At 36.9% G+C, this 19,892-nt stretch overlaps 1 protein-coding gene across 10 annotated transcripts in view; it reads left to right on the top strand.

The window, feature by feature from the left end:
* The window catches only part of PHF14 (PHD finger protein 14), a 254,756-nt gene that overhangs the window by 65,112 nt on the left and 169,752 nt on the right, over positions 1–19,892 (top strand). For all 10 annotated transcript variants that reach the window (XR_011648807.1, XR_011648808.1, XR_011648809.1 and 7 more), the window contains exon 7: positions 16,979–17,116. Coding sequence is in view for 6 of the 10 variants with exons in the window: in XM_023588955.3 (XP_023444723.1) it covers positions 16,979–17,116 (138 nt within the window). In the remaining 4 variants the exon portion in view is untranslated. The remainder of the gene's footprint in view (positions 1–16,978; positions 17,117–19,892) is intronic.

Below are 19,892 nucleotides of genomic sequence, written 5' to 3'. Positions count from 1 at the left end.
TCTAGGTTCATCCTTGTTGTTATGAGCTGAATAATCCATCCTTGCATATACAAATTCTTATCCATTTGTCAGTTGGTGGACACTTGAGTTGTTTCCATCTTTTGGCAATTGTGAATAATGTTGCTATGAACATCAGTGTGCAGATGTCTGTTTATGTCATTGCTCTCAGTTCTTTGGGTGTATACCTAGTAAAGGTATTGCATGGTCACATGGTAGATCTATATCTAACTTCCTTAGGAACCCCCAAACAGACTTCCACTGTGCCTGTACCATTCCACATTCCCACCAAGGTGTATAAGAGTTCCTGTCTCTCTACATCTTTCCAACACTTGTAGTTTACTGTTTTGTTAATAGTGGCCTTTCTAGTAGGCGTGAAATGATACCTCATTGTAGCTTTGATTTGCATTTCCTTAATAGCCAATGATATTTAGCATTTTTTTTCATGTGTTTTATAGCCATTTGCATTTCTTTTTTAGAAAATGTCTGTTCAGGTCTTTTGCCCATTTTTTTAATAGGTCATTTGTCATTTTTAGTTGAGTTGTAGGATCTCTCTTTTTTTTTTAATTTTGAAAGAAGCTTTAGAGTATATAAATGTTGTGTTGGAAATAAAGGGGGAGTCCCATATACCCTACCTCCTCCCCCTACCACACTTTTCCCTGTTAACATCTTTCATTAGTGTGGTAAACCAATGAAACACTAATATGTGTTAAATTGATTAACACGTATTGGTGCATTGCTACTAACCATGGTCTATAGTTTACATTATAGTTTACACTTTGTTATTGCACAATTTTATAGTTTTGACAAAATATAAAACAGATTATATCCATCATTGCAGTGTCATGTAGGACAGTTTCAGTGTCCCAGAAATGCCACATGTTACACCTATTTTTTCCTCTATCTCCCTTCAGAACCTCTTTAGGCCAGTGCCTGTATATCATTGTTACAAGTCCTTCCATTGCTAAAATAGGTGGTATGACAGTTTGAGATTATTTATGAATTCCAGAAAGAGAGATTATATTTATAAACTGTTCTCTTCCTTTGGATGTTGATAGTCCTTGGAATTTACTAGATTCAGTGGAGACTTCTGATTAAATTATGTTAAGATTAGGGGTTTGATTCAACCATATCATTAGAGTACGACTCAATATTCAATCCCAGCCCTCTTGGTGAGCTGATAAAACAGACTCTTATATGGAAGTAGACACATAGGAGAACACAGAAAAAGATGGCTGAGGAGAGAATTTAGTTTTGATGCTGGAGCCCCAAAGAAAGATCAGTCTGACCTTGTGAAGGTCACAGTTGACCTTGTGAAGATAACAGAGCAGCTGAGATCAGAAAGAAACAAGCCCCCTGGAGAGAGATGAGCCTTATGCCAGCTGAGATTGGAAGAAGCTGGGACCATGTAGCCTTCAGAGGAAGAAGGAAGGCTGAACCCCCGACTCTCGCAGAAATTGCCCACCATCTTACTTCAATACATGGTCAACGACTTTGGGTGAGAAAGTACCTCATAGGGTACCTTGAGTTGGATTCTTTAGGGCCTTGTTGACTGTCGGCTTCTTCCCCAAATAAATACCCTTTATAAAAGCCAACCCCTTTGACTGACAAAAACAAGTGGGAATGTTTCGTTGACAAGTATAAAAGGGGAGGGTACTGGTTGAGGGCATCAGGGGTGGCATAGAGTGCACCTAGTCATGCTTCTGTGGAATATGTAAGTGTTCATCTTGTCATAGTGTGTTATCTCAGTGGGTGGAGACCCATACAATTAACAAGAAAATATTAAACTCCTATCCTGGGAAGTCCTGCAGTGTTCTCAGTTACATGGGCAAGAATCTCCTGAGACCATAGCCAGTGCCTAGTGAAAGAAAACAGCCCATTATGTCAAGCCCTCATTATTATTGCATGTAACTATGAACCTTATTTTTCCACAACTGAAACTTAGTGGTTACAGTAGATTCTGAGAGGAGGAAGAAGAATAGAATTGATGGAACATAGGGCTTTTGAATTGTTCTGCATGATCTTGCAGTGATGGATACAGGCCATTTAAATTTTGTCAAAATCTATAAAAGTATATGATACAAAATGTAAACCATCATGTAAACTATTGACCATGGTTTGTAGCAATGCTTCAATATTTGTATTTTAATTGTAACAAATATACCATAGTCATGTAATAGGGGAGGATGGGGGGTTGGGTCTATGGGAATAGCTTATATTTTCTATGTGACTTTTCTGTAATCTAAAGTTTCTTTGAAGATAAAAAAAAAATAAGACATTGGGGAACATATGGAAGAAACTGTACATAAAAGACAACAGATCTTTTGGTGATGAAAGACAGCATGAAAAAATTTTTATCTTCTGTTTTGTATTTCTTGTGTTTTTATTAGTATTTTATTATCATTTATATATATGTGTGTATATATATATATTAGGGATCTCTTTTTATATCATGGACATTAGACCTTTGTTGGATGTTTGATTTGCACATATTTTCTCCCATTGAATAGACTGCCTTATTATTGTCTTCACAAAGTCCTTTGAGGTACAGAAGTGTTTAATTTTGAGGAAGTCCCATTTATCTGTTTTTTTTCTTTTGTTGCTTGTGCTTTTGGTGTAAGGTTTAAGGGACCCCCACCTATTACAAGGTCTTGTAGATGTTTCCTTGTCTTATTGTGTAAGAGTTGGTCACGGGTTTTATGTTTAGGTCTTTGATCCATTTTGAGTTGATTCTTGTATAGGGAATGAGGTAGGAGTCCTCTTTCATTCTTTCATTTATGGATATCCAGCTCTCCCAGCAAGCACCATTTGTTAGATAGCCTCTTCTGTCCCAGAAAAGTGGACTTGTTAGGCTAATCAAAATCTATTGACCATATATGTGATGGTCTGTTTCTGAACTCTCAGTTCTATTCCGTGTATCAGTGTCTCTGTAGTTATGACAATATCGTTCTGTTTGGACCACTGTAGCTTTACAATATACTTCAAGGACAGGAGCGTGAGTCCTCCAACCTCACTCTTCATTTTTAGGATGTTCAGCCATTTTATTCTTTGGCTTTCATATGTCATAGCTTATTTTTGTCTATCTTTTACCTTTTTGGTTATTCTTTCTGATAAGTCTTTACTTCTGCACTCTCCTCCAGGCCTGTCTCTTCCCTCTTCTTTGCTGACTGCAGAATTCCTTTTAGGTTTCCTGCAGAGCTGAATTACTGTTTAGGAGCTCTTTTAGTTTTATTTTATCTGTGGATATTTTAAACTCACCATCATATTTGAAGGACAGTTTTGCCAGATAAAGAATTCTTGGCTGGCATATTTTCTCTTTTAGGACCTTAATTATACATTCCACTGCCTTCTCTCCTTCATTGTTTCTGAAGAGAAATATACATTAATTCTTATCGGATGTCCCTTGTGTGTGATGTTTCGCTTTTGCCTTCCTGCTTTCAGAATTTTCTCTTCATCTTTGGCCTTTGGCAGGCTGAATATTATGTGTCTTGAGGTAGGTCTATTTAGATTTATTCTACTTGGAGTATGCTGTCCTTCCTGGACATACACATTCATGTCTTTCAAGAGGGTTTGGAAAGCTTCAACCATTATTTCCTCAAATACTTTTTCTGCTCCTTTTCCTTTCATGTCTCCTTCAGGAACTCCTGTAACATGTATGTTTTTACTCTTTGTGTTATCATTTAACTCCCTGAGCCCCTGTTCAATTTTTTTCATTCTATTCTCTTTTTCTTCCTCTCTCTTTTTACTTTAAGCTGTTCTTTCCTCAGCATCGCTGATTCTTTCATGATTTCATATCTGCTTTTGTGTTTCCTTTATATTTTTAATCTCACTTATTGTGCCTTTCATTCCCATAAGCTCTGTTATTTTTCTATCCATGATTTCAAATGCTTCTCTTTGCTTACCTAGTGTCTAATTTATTTATTCATTCCCTCCCCCCTCCCCAACTCTGCTCTTTTTCTGTCTGTGTCCATTCACTGTGTGATCTTCTGTATCTATTTCTCTTTCTGTCTTCTTATCTTTCTTCTCTAGGATTCACCGGGTTTTGATCCTGGGGACCTCTGATGTGTAGAGAGGTTGACTGTCACTTGTGCCAGCTCAGTTCCTGGTCTCTGCTACACTTCACCTTGACTCTCCCCTTCGTTCTCTCTTCTGTTGCGTCATCATCTTGCTACGTGACTCACTTGTGTGGGCACTGGCTCACCATGTGGGCATTTGGCTTGCTGCATGGACACTTGGCTTGCCACATGGGCACTGGCTCACTGTGCAGGCACTGGCTTACCATGAGGGCACTCATGCAGGCACTAGGCTTGCCACATGGGCACTCGGCTCACTGCCATAGGCACTTGAGTTGACACACGGGCACCCACATGGGCACTCAGCTTACTGCTTGGGCACTCGGCTCACCATATGGGCACTGGATCGTTGCACAGGCTCACTTTCTCTTCTTCTTTTTCACCAGGAGGTCCCAGGGATCAAACCCGGGTCCTCCCATATGGTAGGTGGAGGCCTTATCACTTGAGCCACATCTGCTTCCCCCAGTGTCTCCTTAATGTCTTTTTGTCTTATGTCTTTTGTTTCTTTTGTCTTTCAACTCCGTATTTGCTTTAGAAGATTTGTATGAATCTCATTGATTAGCTCTTTCAAGTCCTGTGTCTAGTGTGGAGCTTTGATAAATTCTTTTGCCTGAACCATACCATATCTTTTTTCTTTGTCCAACCTGTTTTTTTCTTGATGTCTAGGCATCTGGTTTTGATGCTCAGTTTACTCTGATACTCAATTTCTCTCTCTTCCTTAATGGTTTACTCTTAGGTTGGCTGCATGCTACCACTGTTCTTTGACTCTTGGTTTAACTTGTTTTAGATATTTTTGTTACCCCTGTTTGATCAAACCAGTGCAAACAGTGTTCTGCCCCACTGGGCCTGTGTGTGAAGACCCCCTCTAATGCAGCAGACCCAAGCTTATTGTTCAAAATCTGAATTTGCCAGAGGCTGTGTCCCTCTCTCTTCCCTTTCCTGGGGAACAGGATTCCTGAAGCCCCTTCGGTCTGCAGCTACTGCAGTCCACAGCCACTGCAGACTGCTGTTTGCTTCATAGGTGGAGGTATGGGCACCCACTCCTCCTTTTGAAGCTTTACTCACAGGATTTTTCAGCCAGGTGAGACTCCTTTCTTTAGCCCCTTTCTCTTTTGGGTAGTGTCTCACCTTCCCCTGGTGTCCTGAGTCCCAGAATAGCACCTGTAAAGCCTCTACCTGTCCTTTATTTTTTTCTGGGAGAGAAATGATCCCTCTGCCTATTAATCCTCCATCTTCCTGGAAGTCTGTACCCTGTGTTATCATCTTAATATCCTTCAACTCTTTGAATTGATTTAGGAGATTTGTGTGATTTTCGTTGATTAGTTATCTTAAATACTGTGTCTTCTTAGGATTTTTGGTTTGTTCTTTTGTCTGGGCCATCTTTTTCTGTTTCTTAGTATGGCTTGTTTTTTTGGTTGATATCTGGGCATCTGAATATTGTGGTGAATTTACTCTAATGGTCAGTTTCTCTCTCACCTGTTTTTTTTCCCCCATGACTTTTATTTGATTTTTGGTTTACCTTATTCTAAATCTTTAAAATTGCCCAGCTCACTTGATAAAAAGGGCCAGGGAGTCACTAATGGGGCACACGTCTCCTCTGAAGGGACTGGTGTGAGAAACTCCTAAAAGCAGTTTTTATCCTTGAAATTTCCATGTTGGACAAAAGATGTTGCTTGAGTTGAATCTTTACACCAAGGAGTATCTTTCAACCTCTACTTGCCCTTGTTTCAGTCTGGCCAGAGCCAAGATTCAGTGTGGGCTCTGCTGGCCAACTAAGCAGAAAGTAGTCTCTGCCCTCTGTCGTAACCTCCCTCTTCCCAAGGAGGATACTACTGTTCCCTTCTTACTTGGCTGCAGTGAGCCACAGAGTTTTATCCAGGCTGTCGGCCCTGAGGGTAGGGGATGGGTGCTGTTCCTGGCCACAGAATTTAGTAATTCATGATTTTCATTTCAGCTTCTTTGTCTCTCTGTCTGTCATCTTCTTTGAGGGTGTGAAGCTCTCTTCTTATCTGCAGATCCCCAAAGCAGCTCCTCAAATAGCTTTTTGTCCTTCCTCCCTTGTTTTTGTGAGAGTGTTGAGCCCTCCTTACCTACTCTGATGACATCTTCCTGAAAGTCCCCTGGTTCATGGATTTTTATCCATTCTGCCACTCTCTGTGTTTTGATTGGGGGAGTTTAATTTATTAACATTCAGTGTTATTATTATAAATGCACAACATATTTCATCCATTGTGTCCTTTTTTTAAAATGTCATATGTATATAATTCTCTTTTACTTTATTGCAAACTCCTTTTCTCTATAGTTGATGTTTTTGTGATGTATTTGACTGATCCTTTTCTCATTTCTGCTTCTGTGTATTTTTAAATGCTTTTTTTGTGGTTACCCTGGGGTTTATCTTAAACATCCTGCATCTATAACTTACTAATATGAAAAGTTACCAACCTAGTTTCAATAGCATACATGTTCTTGGCTCATATGTCCCTCTTTTCCCCCTCTTTATCTTGTTTTTGTTGCAGTTTACTACTTTACATTTATATTTTATATAGCATTATCAGATATATGCCTTCTTCTTGTTCAGTTTTATTCTCTTACAGGAATTAAACAGTATAATTGTGTATTGAGGATACAGTACATTTGGGTTGTCATTTACCCTTTTAGTTAACCCTTACTGATAATCTTCACATTTTCACATGACTCCAAGCCACTCTGTCCTGCCTTTTCATTTCAACCTACAGAACTCCCTTTAGTAATTCTTGCAGGGCAGGTCCTTTTATGAGACACGCTCTCAGTTCATTTTATTTATTTATTTATTTTTGATTTTCTTTTTTTAACTTTATTAAAGTTAATGGATCACAAAGAATGTTACATTAAAAAATATGAGTCAGGCGGCGGACTTGGCCCAGTGGTTAGGGCGTCCGTCTACCACACGGGAGGTCTGCGGTTCAAACCCCGAACCTCCTTGACCCGTGTGGAGCTGGCCCATGCGCAGTGCTGATGTGTGCAAGGAGTGCCGGGCCACGCAGGGGTGTCCCCTGAGTAGGGGAGCCCCACGTGCAAGGAGTGCGCCCCATAAGGAGAGTCGCCCAGTGTGAAAGAAAGTGCAGCCTGCCCAGGAGTGGTGCCACCCACACGGAGAGCTGATACAACAAGATGACGCAACAAAAAGAAAAAGAGATTCTCATGCCGCTGACAACAACAGAAACGGACAAAGAAGACGCAGCAAATAGACACAGAGAACAGACAACTGGGGTGGGGGAGGAGGGGAGAGAAATAAATAAATAAATCTTAAAAAAAATAAAAATAAAAAATATGAGTCAGTTCCTTTTTATGTGTGAATATTTTAATCTCTCATTTTTGAAGGACAGTTTTGCTGGATAAAGAATTTTTTCCTCTCAGTTTTTCTCTTTCAGTACCTTAAATATATCATACCACTGGCTTCTTGCTTTCCTAGTTTCCTATGAGAAACTGACACTTAGTCTTATTTATGATTCCTTTCATGTGATGAATCACTTTTTTCTTACCCCTTTCCATATTCTTTCTTTATCTTTGGCATTTGATATTCTGATTCTGATTAGTATGTGTCTTAGAAGTAAGTCTTATTAGGATTTATTTTTGGATTATATTGACCTTTTTGGACCATGTATATCTTTCATAAGAGTTAGGAAATTTTCTGCCATTGTTTCCTCAGATATTCTTTCTGTTCCTTATTCTTTCTCTTCTTCTCTGAGACATCCATGACATGTAGATTTGTGTGCTTCTGTTACTCATATACCAGAAACATTGCTTAATTTTCCCTGTTCTTTTCTCTATCTGTTCTTTTGACTGTATGATTTTGCATGTCCTGTTTTCCTAGATATGTGTGGGGTTCTTTCACTGCTATCCCCGATGGGAGGTGGGAGGGATCTCAGCTGCTGCCTCTGAGCAACTCCCCACGCTTCATGGGACCAAATAAGGGATCGTGAATGGACTAGTGGTTGTGATGTGGAAGTTTCTTACCTGGTATTTTTCTCTTTCATTGATTCAGCATTTGTGGAGTCCTTTTCCAGTCACTAGTGTCCTTTAGAGTTCTAAGCCAGTGAGAATGTCTTTTGTTTCACTGAATCTTTTGTGAGGTTTTTCAGGGCATGTCTTATGTTGCCTTATTAATGATGTCAGAGAAGGAAAAGTTTTGAATAGTCTCAGCAACATATTAATGATAGGGTAGGGAACTTACAGAGTGTTAGCCTTTTGGAAAATTATAACACTGAGATTTAGAAATTTGAAAATTCCTGATATTTTGTACAGAATATCCTCCTTGGGTTCTCATCAATCTCCCCACCTCCACTCCCAATTCTCATGTGCTTAATTTGGGTAATTTCTATCAAACTCTCTTCAAGTTCAGTGATTCTTCCCTTAGCTGTGTCAGTTCTGCTGATGAACCTATTGAATTCATTTTTAGCTCATACTGTATTTTTCGAATCTAGAATTTCCATTTCTTTATTATAATTTTGATTTCTCTGCTAAAGTTTCTCACCTTTTCATGAATGTTCTCAGTCTTTTTCATTAGAATTTTTAATATATTATTTTAAATTCCTTATATTTTCTAAAATCTGGTTCATATCAGAGTCTGATTTTATGTTTTGTTTTCCCTCTTGATAGTTGGTTTTTATGGCTTCTTTGTGTTTCATAAGTTTTAGTTGAAAGCCAGATATCTTGTGTAGGTCAATAGAGACTGAACAAAATAGTATTTATGCATGTTTATAAGCATACCTACCGCCATGCCCATTTTTTTTGTGGCTAGGTCTTTGTTGGTATGTGGTGGTGATGTTGTGGGGAGATTGACTCAGTTTAGTCTGAAGTTGAGTTGGGTTTGCATTTCGTTGTTGCTCTGGTTTCCCTCAGTGTACTACAGGCTTCACATTTCTCTGGCATCTTGTGTTTGGGTAGGTGGTTGCTTTACCAGTGGGTTTTTCTAAATGTCTTTTCTCTTCTCAGGTTAAGGTCTTTTCTGTATGCCTGTGTCTCAGAGAGGGCCTCTCCATGCTCTTACCCCTTCCTCTGCTGGTATTGTTATTTGATCATGCTAGCCTGTTAAAGTGGCCAGAGCAGGTATTCTCTCCCTTTCAGGTTCAGCCTCAGTTTTAGGCACGTTCTGTATCCCTGGCTCTTGGGAATGGGGGTCTTCTTAGTTATCCTGTTTCTGACCCAGCAATATGGATCTTAGGACTAAGTATGTGTTCTCCCCTTTCATGAGAAGAAATAGAGGCCTTATTTGCCATACTCCCTCATCATGCTTGACAGAGCACCAGGGTTTCCTGCCCTTCTCCCAGTTTAAGGCTTTCACTTAGGGGAGATATCAGAGATGGATGCTGGTGTCTTATCAGCAGGGATTTGTTCTTTTCCCAGCAGGTGCTGTTCCTCTTGTGCAGACCTACCCCACAATGTGGACTCTTTCCTGTCTCATTTTCTGTGCCCATTTTTTCTTATTAGTATCTGAGCAGGTCTGTGAAGAGGAATCTGTTGGTGGGTGTATTATTCCACTTGAGTTTGTAGCTCATGACGGTTCTATACTCTTACCAACCATATTTACACTTAGCAATTCATTGAAAATTTAGGAGAATTCTTAGTGGCTTGTATAGCACTAGATAAATACGTGCTCACATCTGGTGTCCTCTTAAAGTCATGACCTAATCCTTAGATTTTATGTTACTTGCTTACTTTGCACCTTTAGCTTTCTGGTGGGTTCAATAAAAATTGTGAGTTAGTAGAATAGCAGTTTTTTTTTTTGTTGTTACTGTTGTTTTAAAAGTGGGAACAATACTCTTCTCGCTTTCTGTTTCCTAAGTTAAAACGATTACGTTTTTGATATTTAATATTTCTATTATCCCCTTCAAAGTATTTTCTGATTTATTTTGTGATTTCTTCTTTCTCCTAAGGCTTATTTAGAAATATTTTATATTCCTCATTACATTTTTGCTCTCGATATTATATACCTAGGCTAGTTGTGGACAGTGAACACATGCTGAATTATTTCAAATCTTTAAAGTTTGGAGAGACTAAGTTTTATCACACAGTGTCTTAGTTTACTATAACAGATACCACAAATTGGTTGGCTTAAGCAATAGGAATTTTTTGTCTCATGGATTTGGGGGCTAGAAGTCCACCATCCAGTTATTACCGGGCCATGCTTTCTCTCGGAGTCTGTAACATTCTGCTGCTGACTTCCCAGTAATCCTTATTGTTCAGAAAGTATGTGTTTTTACATTTTTTCCCCATCACCCTTTTTTTAAAATCCCTTTGTTCTAGATGTGTTCTTTGTAAACATTCTTGAATCTTAGGCTTGATTTTTTTTTTATCAGTATTGGAAATTCTCAGCTTTTAACTTTTCAGATATTGCTTCTGCCTTCTCTCTTTTTTTATTTTCTGAGTCTCCATTTACATGTGTGTTAGATCTTTTCATGATATACTGTCTCTCCCTCTTTTTTGTATTTTATATCTTGTGCTCTGTGCTTCCTTCTAGATATTTTCATCTGTCCAATGTTCAGTTTACCTTTTTCAGGAGTGTCTAATCTGTGTAAATCTTTCCATTGATTTCTTAATTTTGATTATTGTATTTTTAGTTTCCACTTAATTACATTTTATGATTTCCATTTTATGTTTAAGTTCTTAAGTTCTTGTCTTTTATTTCATTAACACAATTCACAATAATTATTTTAAAGTCTGTATTTGATAACTCTTGTATCTGAAGACTTTTTGTCTTTTTTTCCTGTGGGTTATTATGCACATCATGTATTCTTGTTATTTTTTTATTTTGCAGAAGATACTATATTTGATAGTAGTTTTAGAAATAATATGAGACTTAGTGTGATATAGCCCCACTCCCCTTCCCTCACCAGATAATACCAGATAATTTACATTTGTTACTCTCTGCAGTGCCTGGGACCTCTAGCATTCTGTAGTAAAGAGATGAGTACAAGGGTGAGCTGTAGTCCCTCTTAAGGTTCCTCTAGTCCTGGTTTACATTAATCTTACTTTGCAGTCTTTTTATGTGTGGACCCAGTGCAAGGGAGTGTCAAGTAACTTTTTTGGTGGATTCTGAATTCTCATCCTTAATTCACCTACGGGTAGAAGCACCAGTCAGGTTTTTGGCTTCCTTCTTCAGAATTTGCTAACGTCAGCCATTAAAAATCAGGCCAAACACTGAACATCTTTTCTTGATCCTCCATGTTTAATCAATAGTTTTATTTTTTTAATTTAATTTTAAATTTCAACTTTTAAACTTTTTTTATCTGTAACATTGAATTTACCATTTTAACCTTATTTAAGTGAACAGTTGAGTGGCAGTAAGTATGTTTCAGTGTTAGTGTACTCATGATCACTATATATTTTCAAAACATTTTGATCATCCCAAACAGAAACCCTATACCCATTAAGCATTTATTCCCCATTTCCCCTTCACTCTATCAGGAAGCTCTAATCTACTTTATATCTCTATGAAATTGCATTTTATAGATATCTAAGTGTAATTGTATAAAATGTTTCTTTTTGTGTATGACTTATTTTACTTGGCATGTTATAAAGGTTCATCCTTGTTGTGGAATATATCAAGTTCATTCCTTTTTATGACTGAAAATGATATTCCTTTGTATGTGTAATATAAACCATATTTTATTTATCCTTTCGTCTGTTGATGTTCATTTGGGTTATTTACACCCTTTTAATATTGTGAATTATGATTCTATGAACATGGGTGTACAAGTGTATATTCAAGTCCCTGCTTTCAGTTCATTTTGGTTATATACCTAGTAGTGGAGTTTCAGGTCATATGGTAATACTATACATAACTTCTTTTTAATTTCCTCACCTGAGATGGCTCCCTCGTCTGTTTGTTCATTGCTTTTGTTCATTGTTTTTGCTCATTGTCTACTCATTCTTTTTTTGCTTGTTGTCTATTTTTCTTTAGGAGGCACCAGAAACTGAACCCAGGATTTCCCATGTGGGAGGTGGATGCTCAACTGCTTGAGCTACATCCATTCCCCTATACATAATTTTTTTTTCTTTTGTCTTTATTCTTTTTTAATGCTACATTTAAAAAATATGAGGTCCCCATATACCCCCCACTCCACTCACCCCACTCCTCCCATATCAGCAACCTCTTTCATCATCATGGGACATTTATTGCCTTTGGTAAATACATTTTTGAGCACTGCTGCACCACATAGATAATGGTTTACATTATAGTTTACACTTTTCCCCAGTCCACCCAGTGGACCATGGCAGGACATACAGTGTCCAGCAACTGTCCCTGCAGTACAACCCAGGACAGCTCCAAGTCCTGAAAATGCACCCACATCATATCTTTTTTCCCTCTCCCTACCCTCAGCAGCTACCATTGCCACTTTTCTTCACATCAATGCTATATTTTCTTCCATTACTAATCACAATAGTTCCAGAACAGAATATCAGTAAGTCTGCTCTAATCCATACTCTATTCCTCCATCATGTGGACCCTGGGATGGTTATGTCCACTCCACCTCTATATCAAGAGGGGGCTTAGATTCCACATGGATGATGGATGCAATTCTCCCGCTTGCAGTTGTAGGCACTCTTGGCTCCCTGGTGTGGTGGTTGACCTTCTTCACCTCCCTGTTCGCTGGCTGGGGTGAGTCGAATAAACCAGAGGGTAGGAGTTGCAAGTCTCTTGAGGCTCAGGGCCTGGCTATCACATGGACAGTCCAGAGATTCAAGTCCTCTGAGTATATAGCAAACCCCAGCACCAGCCACAGGTCTGGTAAAAGTAACAGGAGAGGCTTGTGAACAAAGACCACATCTCAGTCCAACTCCATCACACTCAGGAACACAAACTCCAAAGTAGGGCCAACTGACATGGCACTGAACTCCATCTGCCATGACCATAGAATCTGTGGGTCTCTGTAGTCCTCAGAAGTACCAATACCTGGGCTTGTATCTACTTTGGCTGTCTCTGGGACCCTGCTGAGGCATGTGTAAGGGCGACCCCTCTGATGACCTCCCGACTCTTTTTTGGAGATTTGTAGCCATATAAACTCATTTGTCCTCCATTTCCCCCTTTTATTCAAGGTCAAAAAGCATTTTTAACACCTGATATTATATGTTGGCTGAGATATTCAGCTGATCTGAGTTGACCCTTTTATTCAAGGTCGTTTTCTAGTTACATCATCAGCTGGTACTTGGTAGTAATCCCACGGCGCCAGGGAGGCTCATCCCGGAGTCAGGTCCCATGCTGGAGGGAAGTATACGTAACTTTTTGAGGATCCACTGATTTTTTCCCACAGTGACTGCATTGTTTTATATTTCTGTCAGCAATCAGGAAGGTCCCAGTTTTTCCACATATTGCCAACACTTGTTATTTTCCATTTGTTTGATAACTGCCGTCCTGTTGGGTGTGACGTGGTGTCTAATTGTGGGTTTTGACGGCATTTCCCTAATGGCTAATGATGTTGAGCATCTTTCCATGTACTTGTTGGCCATTTGTCTACCTTCTTGGAGAAATGTCTATTCACTTCCTTTGTCTGTTTTTAAATTGGGTTGTTTGTCTTTTTGTTGTTGAGTTGTAGTAGTTCTTTATATATTCTAGATTATAAGCCTTCATCAGATATATTGTTTCCATTTATTTTCTCCCTTTCTATAATTTGTCTTTTAACTTTCTTGATAATATGTTTAAATGCACAAAAGTTTTAATTTTGGTGAATTTCAATGATCTGTTATTTCTTTTTTTACTAGTGCTTTTGGTGTAAAGTCTAAGGAGCAATTGCCAAATCCAAGGTCTTGAAAATTTACCCTATGTTTTCTTTCAATAGTTTTTGTTTTAGCTCTTACATTTAGGTCTTATATTTAGGTCAATCCATTTTGAGTTAATTTTGTATATTGTAAGAGGTAGGGAGCCACCTTCATCTTTGGCATACAGGTTTCCACTTGTCCTGGTATCAATTTTTGGAAAGACTATTTTTTCCCTATTCAGTGGATTTGCAGCTTTATTAAAAATCAACTGGCCATATCTGCATGAGTATTTCAGGACTCTCAGTTGTATTCCATTGGTCTTCATGCCTATCCTTATACCTATATCACATGGTTTTAATTACTTTATAGTAAGTTTTGAAATCAGGAAGTGTGAATCCTTCACCTTTTTCAAGTTTGTTTTGGCTATTTCTTGCCCCTTGTAATTCCATATGAATTTGAGGATTGGCTTTTCAATTTCTGTAAAAAAAGACCCCTGGATTTTGATAGAGATTGAGTTGAACTTATAGATTGCTTTGGGTAGAACTGAAATCTTAACATTATTAAGTCTTGCAGTTATGAACATGGATGTTTTGCCATTTATTTTAGGTCATCTTTAATTTCTTTCTGTAATGTTTTATAGTTGTCAGTGTGTAAGTCTTTCAACTCCTTGATTGAATTTAGGCCTACTTATTTTGTGTCTTCAGTTTCTATTGTAAATTGAATTGTTTTCTTGATTAACCTTTTCAGATTGCTCATTAATGGTATTTAGAAACACAAGTGATTTTTCATGTTGATCTTGTACCTTCCAACTTTGCTGAATTTGTTTATTGACTCTAGTAACTTTTTGTGAATTCTTTTGGATTTTCTCTATGTTGGACCATGTCATCTGCAAATGTAGTTTTTACTTCTTCCTTTCCAGTTGTATGCCTTTTTTTCCCCCTTGCCTAATTGCTCTGGCAAGTGCTTCCAGAAAATGTTGAATAACAGTGGTGAAAGTGAATGTCCTTGTCTAATTCCTGATCATAGGAGGAAAGCTTTCCATCTTTCACCATCTAATAGATGTTAGCTCTGGATTTTACATATATACTCTTTATCATGTTTAAGGAGTTTTAAGAGTAGTTTAGGAAAAAAATATTTTGCTCAGATTTTTTTAGGTGTGGAACATTGGTGCAAATTATTTAGTCAACCATTATTGGAAGTAGAAGTTACTTTTTTTTTAATGGTAGCAGATTCCTAATTTAGAAATATAGAGCCTAGAAGGGACTAACCAAAGTCATTTCCAGTAGACATACATTAGTAGCACAAATATAAATATAGAAGCAATTAAGAAAATAGTAACTGGATGTTACTTTATTTAACTGAAACTAGCAGTGGATACCCAGACTGAGGGGTCATTAACTGGGTACTCATCAGCTGATTTATTTTTCAATATCACCATCTTTTCTTTTGGAATATTTTTGGGAAATGGAGCTGAAAATTTTTTCCATTATAGTTCATCTGCAGAATCAGACTCAGTATTGTTAATTCTAATTGGGACAGCTTTTTAGACCACATTGTCTATCCATTTTTCAATCCTGATTGTGTTTTTACCCCTTAGTTCTTTGAACTTCCTTAGTTCACTAGCATTTTTAATTATTCAGTCAATTGAAGAAGATTCCATTTTCTTTAATGGATTGTCTTACAGTAATAGACTTCATTTTCAGAAAGTTTTTTGTTGAATTCACTCTGAAATCCCATGCCAGTTTTATCATATTATATTAAATTATCTACTCAGGAGCTATCTGAAATGATTTGTCTCTGTTCATGTTGTTGACATTGTTTAAATTGTTTACTTTCTTTTCCTTTCTTTCTCTTCCTTCCTCTCTTGTTTTCTCACTTATTCTTTCTCTCTTGTTCTGTCTGTCTCTCATTTTGGTTTCATGTTTAGCTTTGTATTTGCTTGTTTTTTTTTTTTTTACTATACATGTTCTGTTATTGGAAAAAAGATCTTAGCGTTGCAGTAGACTGTTAGGATTTGGGAACCTTTTCACATATATACCTAGAGTCTTATTTTTCCTGTTTCCATTCATTGCTGAGTCCAGTCCAATACTCTCTACCCAGTGTGTAATCACTGAATCGTTGTAGTATTTTTTTTTAATGTCTATTGAAACTTTAAAAATTTTCCTTTCTATATGTTCCCCTCAAAATTGATTGATTTAGAATACATTAATGACATTAAATATTAAATAGTTTCTCTTTAATTGTCCACTGGCAGTCTTTCTTTCACAATTTAACACGTTTTTCTTTTATGATGTTTTCTGTTACCAGAGTAGTTTATATTTTGACACTAGATTTTGTTCCTTCTCTGTAGTCATAATAGTTAAAAGGATAACAAAGTCAATTTGGAGTGAGGCTTTTGGGTAATTTCAACAATTTATACTTTTGGTTTTATAATATTTTTTCCTTTATATAGAAAGAATGTAAATAGTTGGCTATATTGTGTATATATATATATCACTACTGCTTTCACCAAATTATTTACTTAAGATTGCTTTAGTTCTCTTAAAGGTCTTTAAAAACTGGATTATTTCTTTGGTTGTAATGCAGATTTTTCAGTGAAATTTTTCTAACCGACTTATTTTCTTTCATTTTCCAAGCAGTATTGTACTGTTAGAGCTTAGTGGTTAAGAGCACAGGCATTGAAGTAAGAATGCCCCAGTTTGAATTCACACTCCTAGTTACTTTCTGTATTATTATGAGCAGATTGCTTAACTTGCTTTTACCTCCAAATTCTTATCTGTTAAATGGGGATAATTGTGGTATCTTTCACGTAGTACTTGTTTGTATTAAATGACGTAGTAGATTTATATATATATATAGTGCTTAATTAAATAGTTTCTGATATATAGTAAGCCCTCAAATAATATGTATTAGTATTAGATCATTGATATTTTGGTTATTAGAACTGTTTTAGGAAGAATTACTTTTTTCAATGTTGTAAACCCTTGATTTGTCTATAATCATTGTTTCACATTGGTTTGCTATTCATATTTATTTAGCACTTAAAATAGAAGGGAGCTGAAGTAGATATTTGCTCCATCATAATATTTTGTGGATGCTTTGTATGAGAATACAGTCTTTGTTTTGGAAGTATTTTTGTTCTAATGGGTTTTCCTCTCTTTCTGTTGTAGGAGTGTAGCTTCTGTGAAGATACTCGTTTTGCTAGAACTGGGGTTTGCATTAGCTGTGATGCAGGGATGTGCAGAGCCTATTTCCACGTGACCTGTGCCCAGAAAGAAGGTCTACTTTCAGAGGCAGCAGCAGAAGAGGTAGATTTATTTAAACTCAGAGTTGGTGAACATGCTCATAAGAGTTCTTAAGTCTGTTTTATCCTACAACAGGTGTGTATCATCAAATAAATTTATAAGTTTATTCTTAAAGTCTTGGGTTTGATCACTGGTCTAAAACTTAAAGAGTAAACATCTGTCATTGAATTTTGTCAGTCTTAAAGCTAGTCAAATATTTGGAAAACATGTTAAAGTTTTTATAGTGAGTTCTGACAGATAAAACTAAACATAATCCATGGTGTTTTGAAGGATTAAAGTATCAACATATATTATAAGAGAATCTGAAATTGTATTTGGGTAACTTTTCTCTGTTTCTCCTTGAATAAAATCATCCCCTTATCCTCAATATCTGCATTGTACTTTTTTCCTTTACCATTTTTTTAAATTCCACAATTTTCTCTCCAGGTCTATTGGTTTTGGATTGAGCAATCATTGGTTTTCAAAGTGTGTTCTGGGAATCCTTATGACTCTTTTAAGGGGTCAGTGAGTTAGGATTATTTTTATAACAATATGAAAATGTTGTTTAATTTTTTCACTCTCATTCTCTCACGAGTAACAATGAAGTTTTCCAGAGATTACGTAACATATAAAATACAACAAACTGGATGTCAAAACAGTCCTGAGAATCCACCTATCTTCTTTTATGTCAGCTTTCTGCACATTAAAGAAATTTATAAACATGTAAACCAGTGCCACCAAATTTTCACTAAAATTTTATGTGTGTGTAAATTATAGTGATTTTTATGAAATGCTATAATATGTATGTGTTACAATTATTTTAAAATAAGCTCATGAATATTTTTAAAATGTCTCAGCTTTAATTCTAATGTGGTAAGTATCTATAAACATAATCCATATAAACATAAGCTCTTTGGAATCTTTGATTTTTAAGAATGTTAAGGAGGGAAGTGGATGTGGCTCAAGTGATTGGGCTCCTGCTTAACCAGATGGGGGGGTCCCTGGTTCGGTTCCCGATGCCTCCTAAAGAAGACAGCAAGCTGGCATCATGGGTAGCTGACGAAGCAAGATGATGCAACAAGAGAAACAAGTAGAAAAACATGAGGGATCAACAAAGCAAGGAATGGAGGTGGCTCAAGTGATTAGGCACCTCCCTCCCACATCAGTGGTCCTGGGTTTGGTTCCCAGTGCCTCCTAAAGAAACAAGGAAGACAAACAGACACACCAAATGCAAACAACAAGGGGATGGGGAGAAAGAAAATAAATCTAAAGGAAAAAAAAAAAAAGAATGTTAAGGAGTCCTGAGACCAAGAAGTTGAGAACTCTGTATTCTTGGACATTTTATGGTAATATCTTAGCCTCTTTTTATTATATTCTTTTGTATATTGGGTAAATCTTCAGTGTCATTTGAAAAAATATCAATCTCTTAACCCCATCTTTTACATAGCTAGGAAACAAGTGAAGAAGATGATCTGATGAAGAAAGTTTGTTGAGTAAAATTATGATTAAATAGACCTGGTAGCAGTTATATTTCAGATAAATTTACGTTTTTGTTCCAGTCTCTGATTCTGAGGTTGTACTTTACTTGATGAAGTGTATTGGATGCACACTGAGCATTTTCACAACTATTGGGCATAAAGGTTTAATTATTTAGTAGGGTCATATGGATTAGTCATGGTTAAACTCAAGATGGCAGTTAGAGATGCAGAATTGCAAAAACGTAAGACTCAGGACCTGTTAAATCGCAGGTGAATACCTAGACCAGGGACTCTACATGTTAAGTTTTGTGCCGCACTTTTAACTTAAGAGCTTTGCTGTCAGGGTGGGTATTTTGCAGCTATTTTATTTAGATTTGTTGAAAGCTTTGCCTTTTAGGCTGTAGTAGTTTGGGTCTCTTTGCATAGCATGATCCTTTTGGTTAGACAGTAGCTAGTTAGTTAACAGAAATGTGTGAAGCAGCCAGGTTTGGGACTGTGGAGTGTAATGGGTTCTGTAGTGATTTGGAGAATGCCTCCCCCTACCTGTAAGTATGCAAATTAAAATTAAACAAAATAAAATATTTACACTAGATAATTTGGAATCTGTGGTCTGTGCATTTATATCTATGTGCTAATTGGGGAAATTTATAGGGGAATCTGAAATAAATCTGAATGTGGAAATTGGACCTAAGGCCTTACCTTGTTACCTCCCTTTATTGATTAGGTGGGAAACCTGGGTACTGGAATAATAAAATGTGACTTTCTGTGCTTTTGCTGCTTAGCTAAGTGTACTTTGTGTGTTTGGGAGGGGAGGGAGGAGGTAGTGGGTACCATTTAAAACATTTGCATGTATTTCTGATTTCCTGTTATTAACATTTATAGAATTGGAAAATTTGTAAAGGATTCTAAACAAAGTTTTAAAACTGAGAACTTGATGAATGTCAGTGTAGTTTGCTTTTGGTAGTAATCATTCTGTTAAAGTGGAGGTCTTGGCTATTTCTATAAATAACATTGTTATACTTCTGTAGATTTGGATTCATGTAATATGATAGCATATTTAATTAAAACAAAAATTTTAAATTAAAATAAATCTGTGGGTGTGTCTTGTCTTCTGTTTCAGTTTTGTATGATACTCTGGAAAGATATTTTTAAAATTTCTTTTTGAAAAACTGGTTTATTAAGCAAGATTTCTTACCTCTTGATGGTTATTTTATATAGGCATTAAAAGGAAGTTCAAAAGAATGAATAAGCGCCTTAGTGTAGTTCAGTTCCTTCCGTCTGCCCCGTAAGATCTAAGCCCCCTCTCAGTCTGAGGCAAAAGA

The sequence above is a fragment of the Dasypus novemcinctus genome, chromosome 5 (genome assembly GCF_030445035.2).
Source record: "Dasypus novemcinctus isolate mDasNov1 chromosome 5, mDasNov1.1.hap2, whole genome shotgun sequence".
In the NCBI taxonomy this organism is placed as follows: Eukaryota; Metazoa; Chordata; class Mammalia; order Cingulata; family Dasypodidae; genus Dasypus; species Dasypus novemcinctus.
Note: the sequence above shows the minus strand (reverse complement) of the source record. Positions and strands in the feature narration are given on the sequence as shown.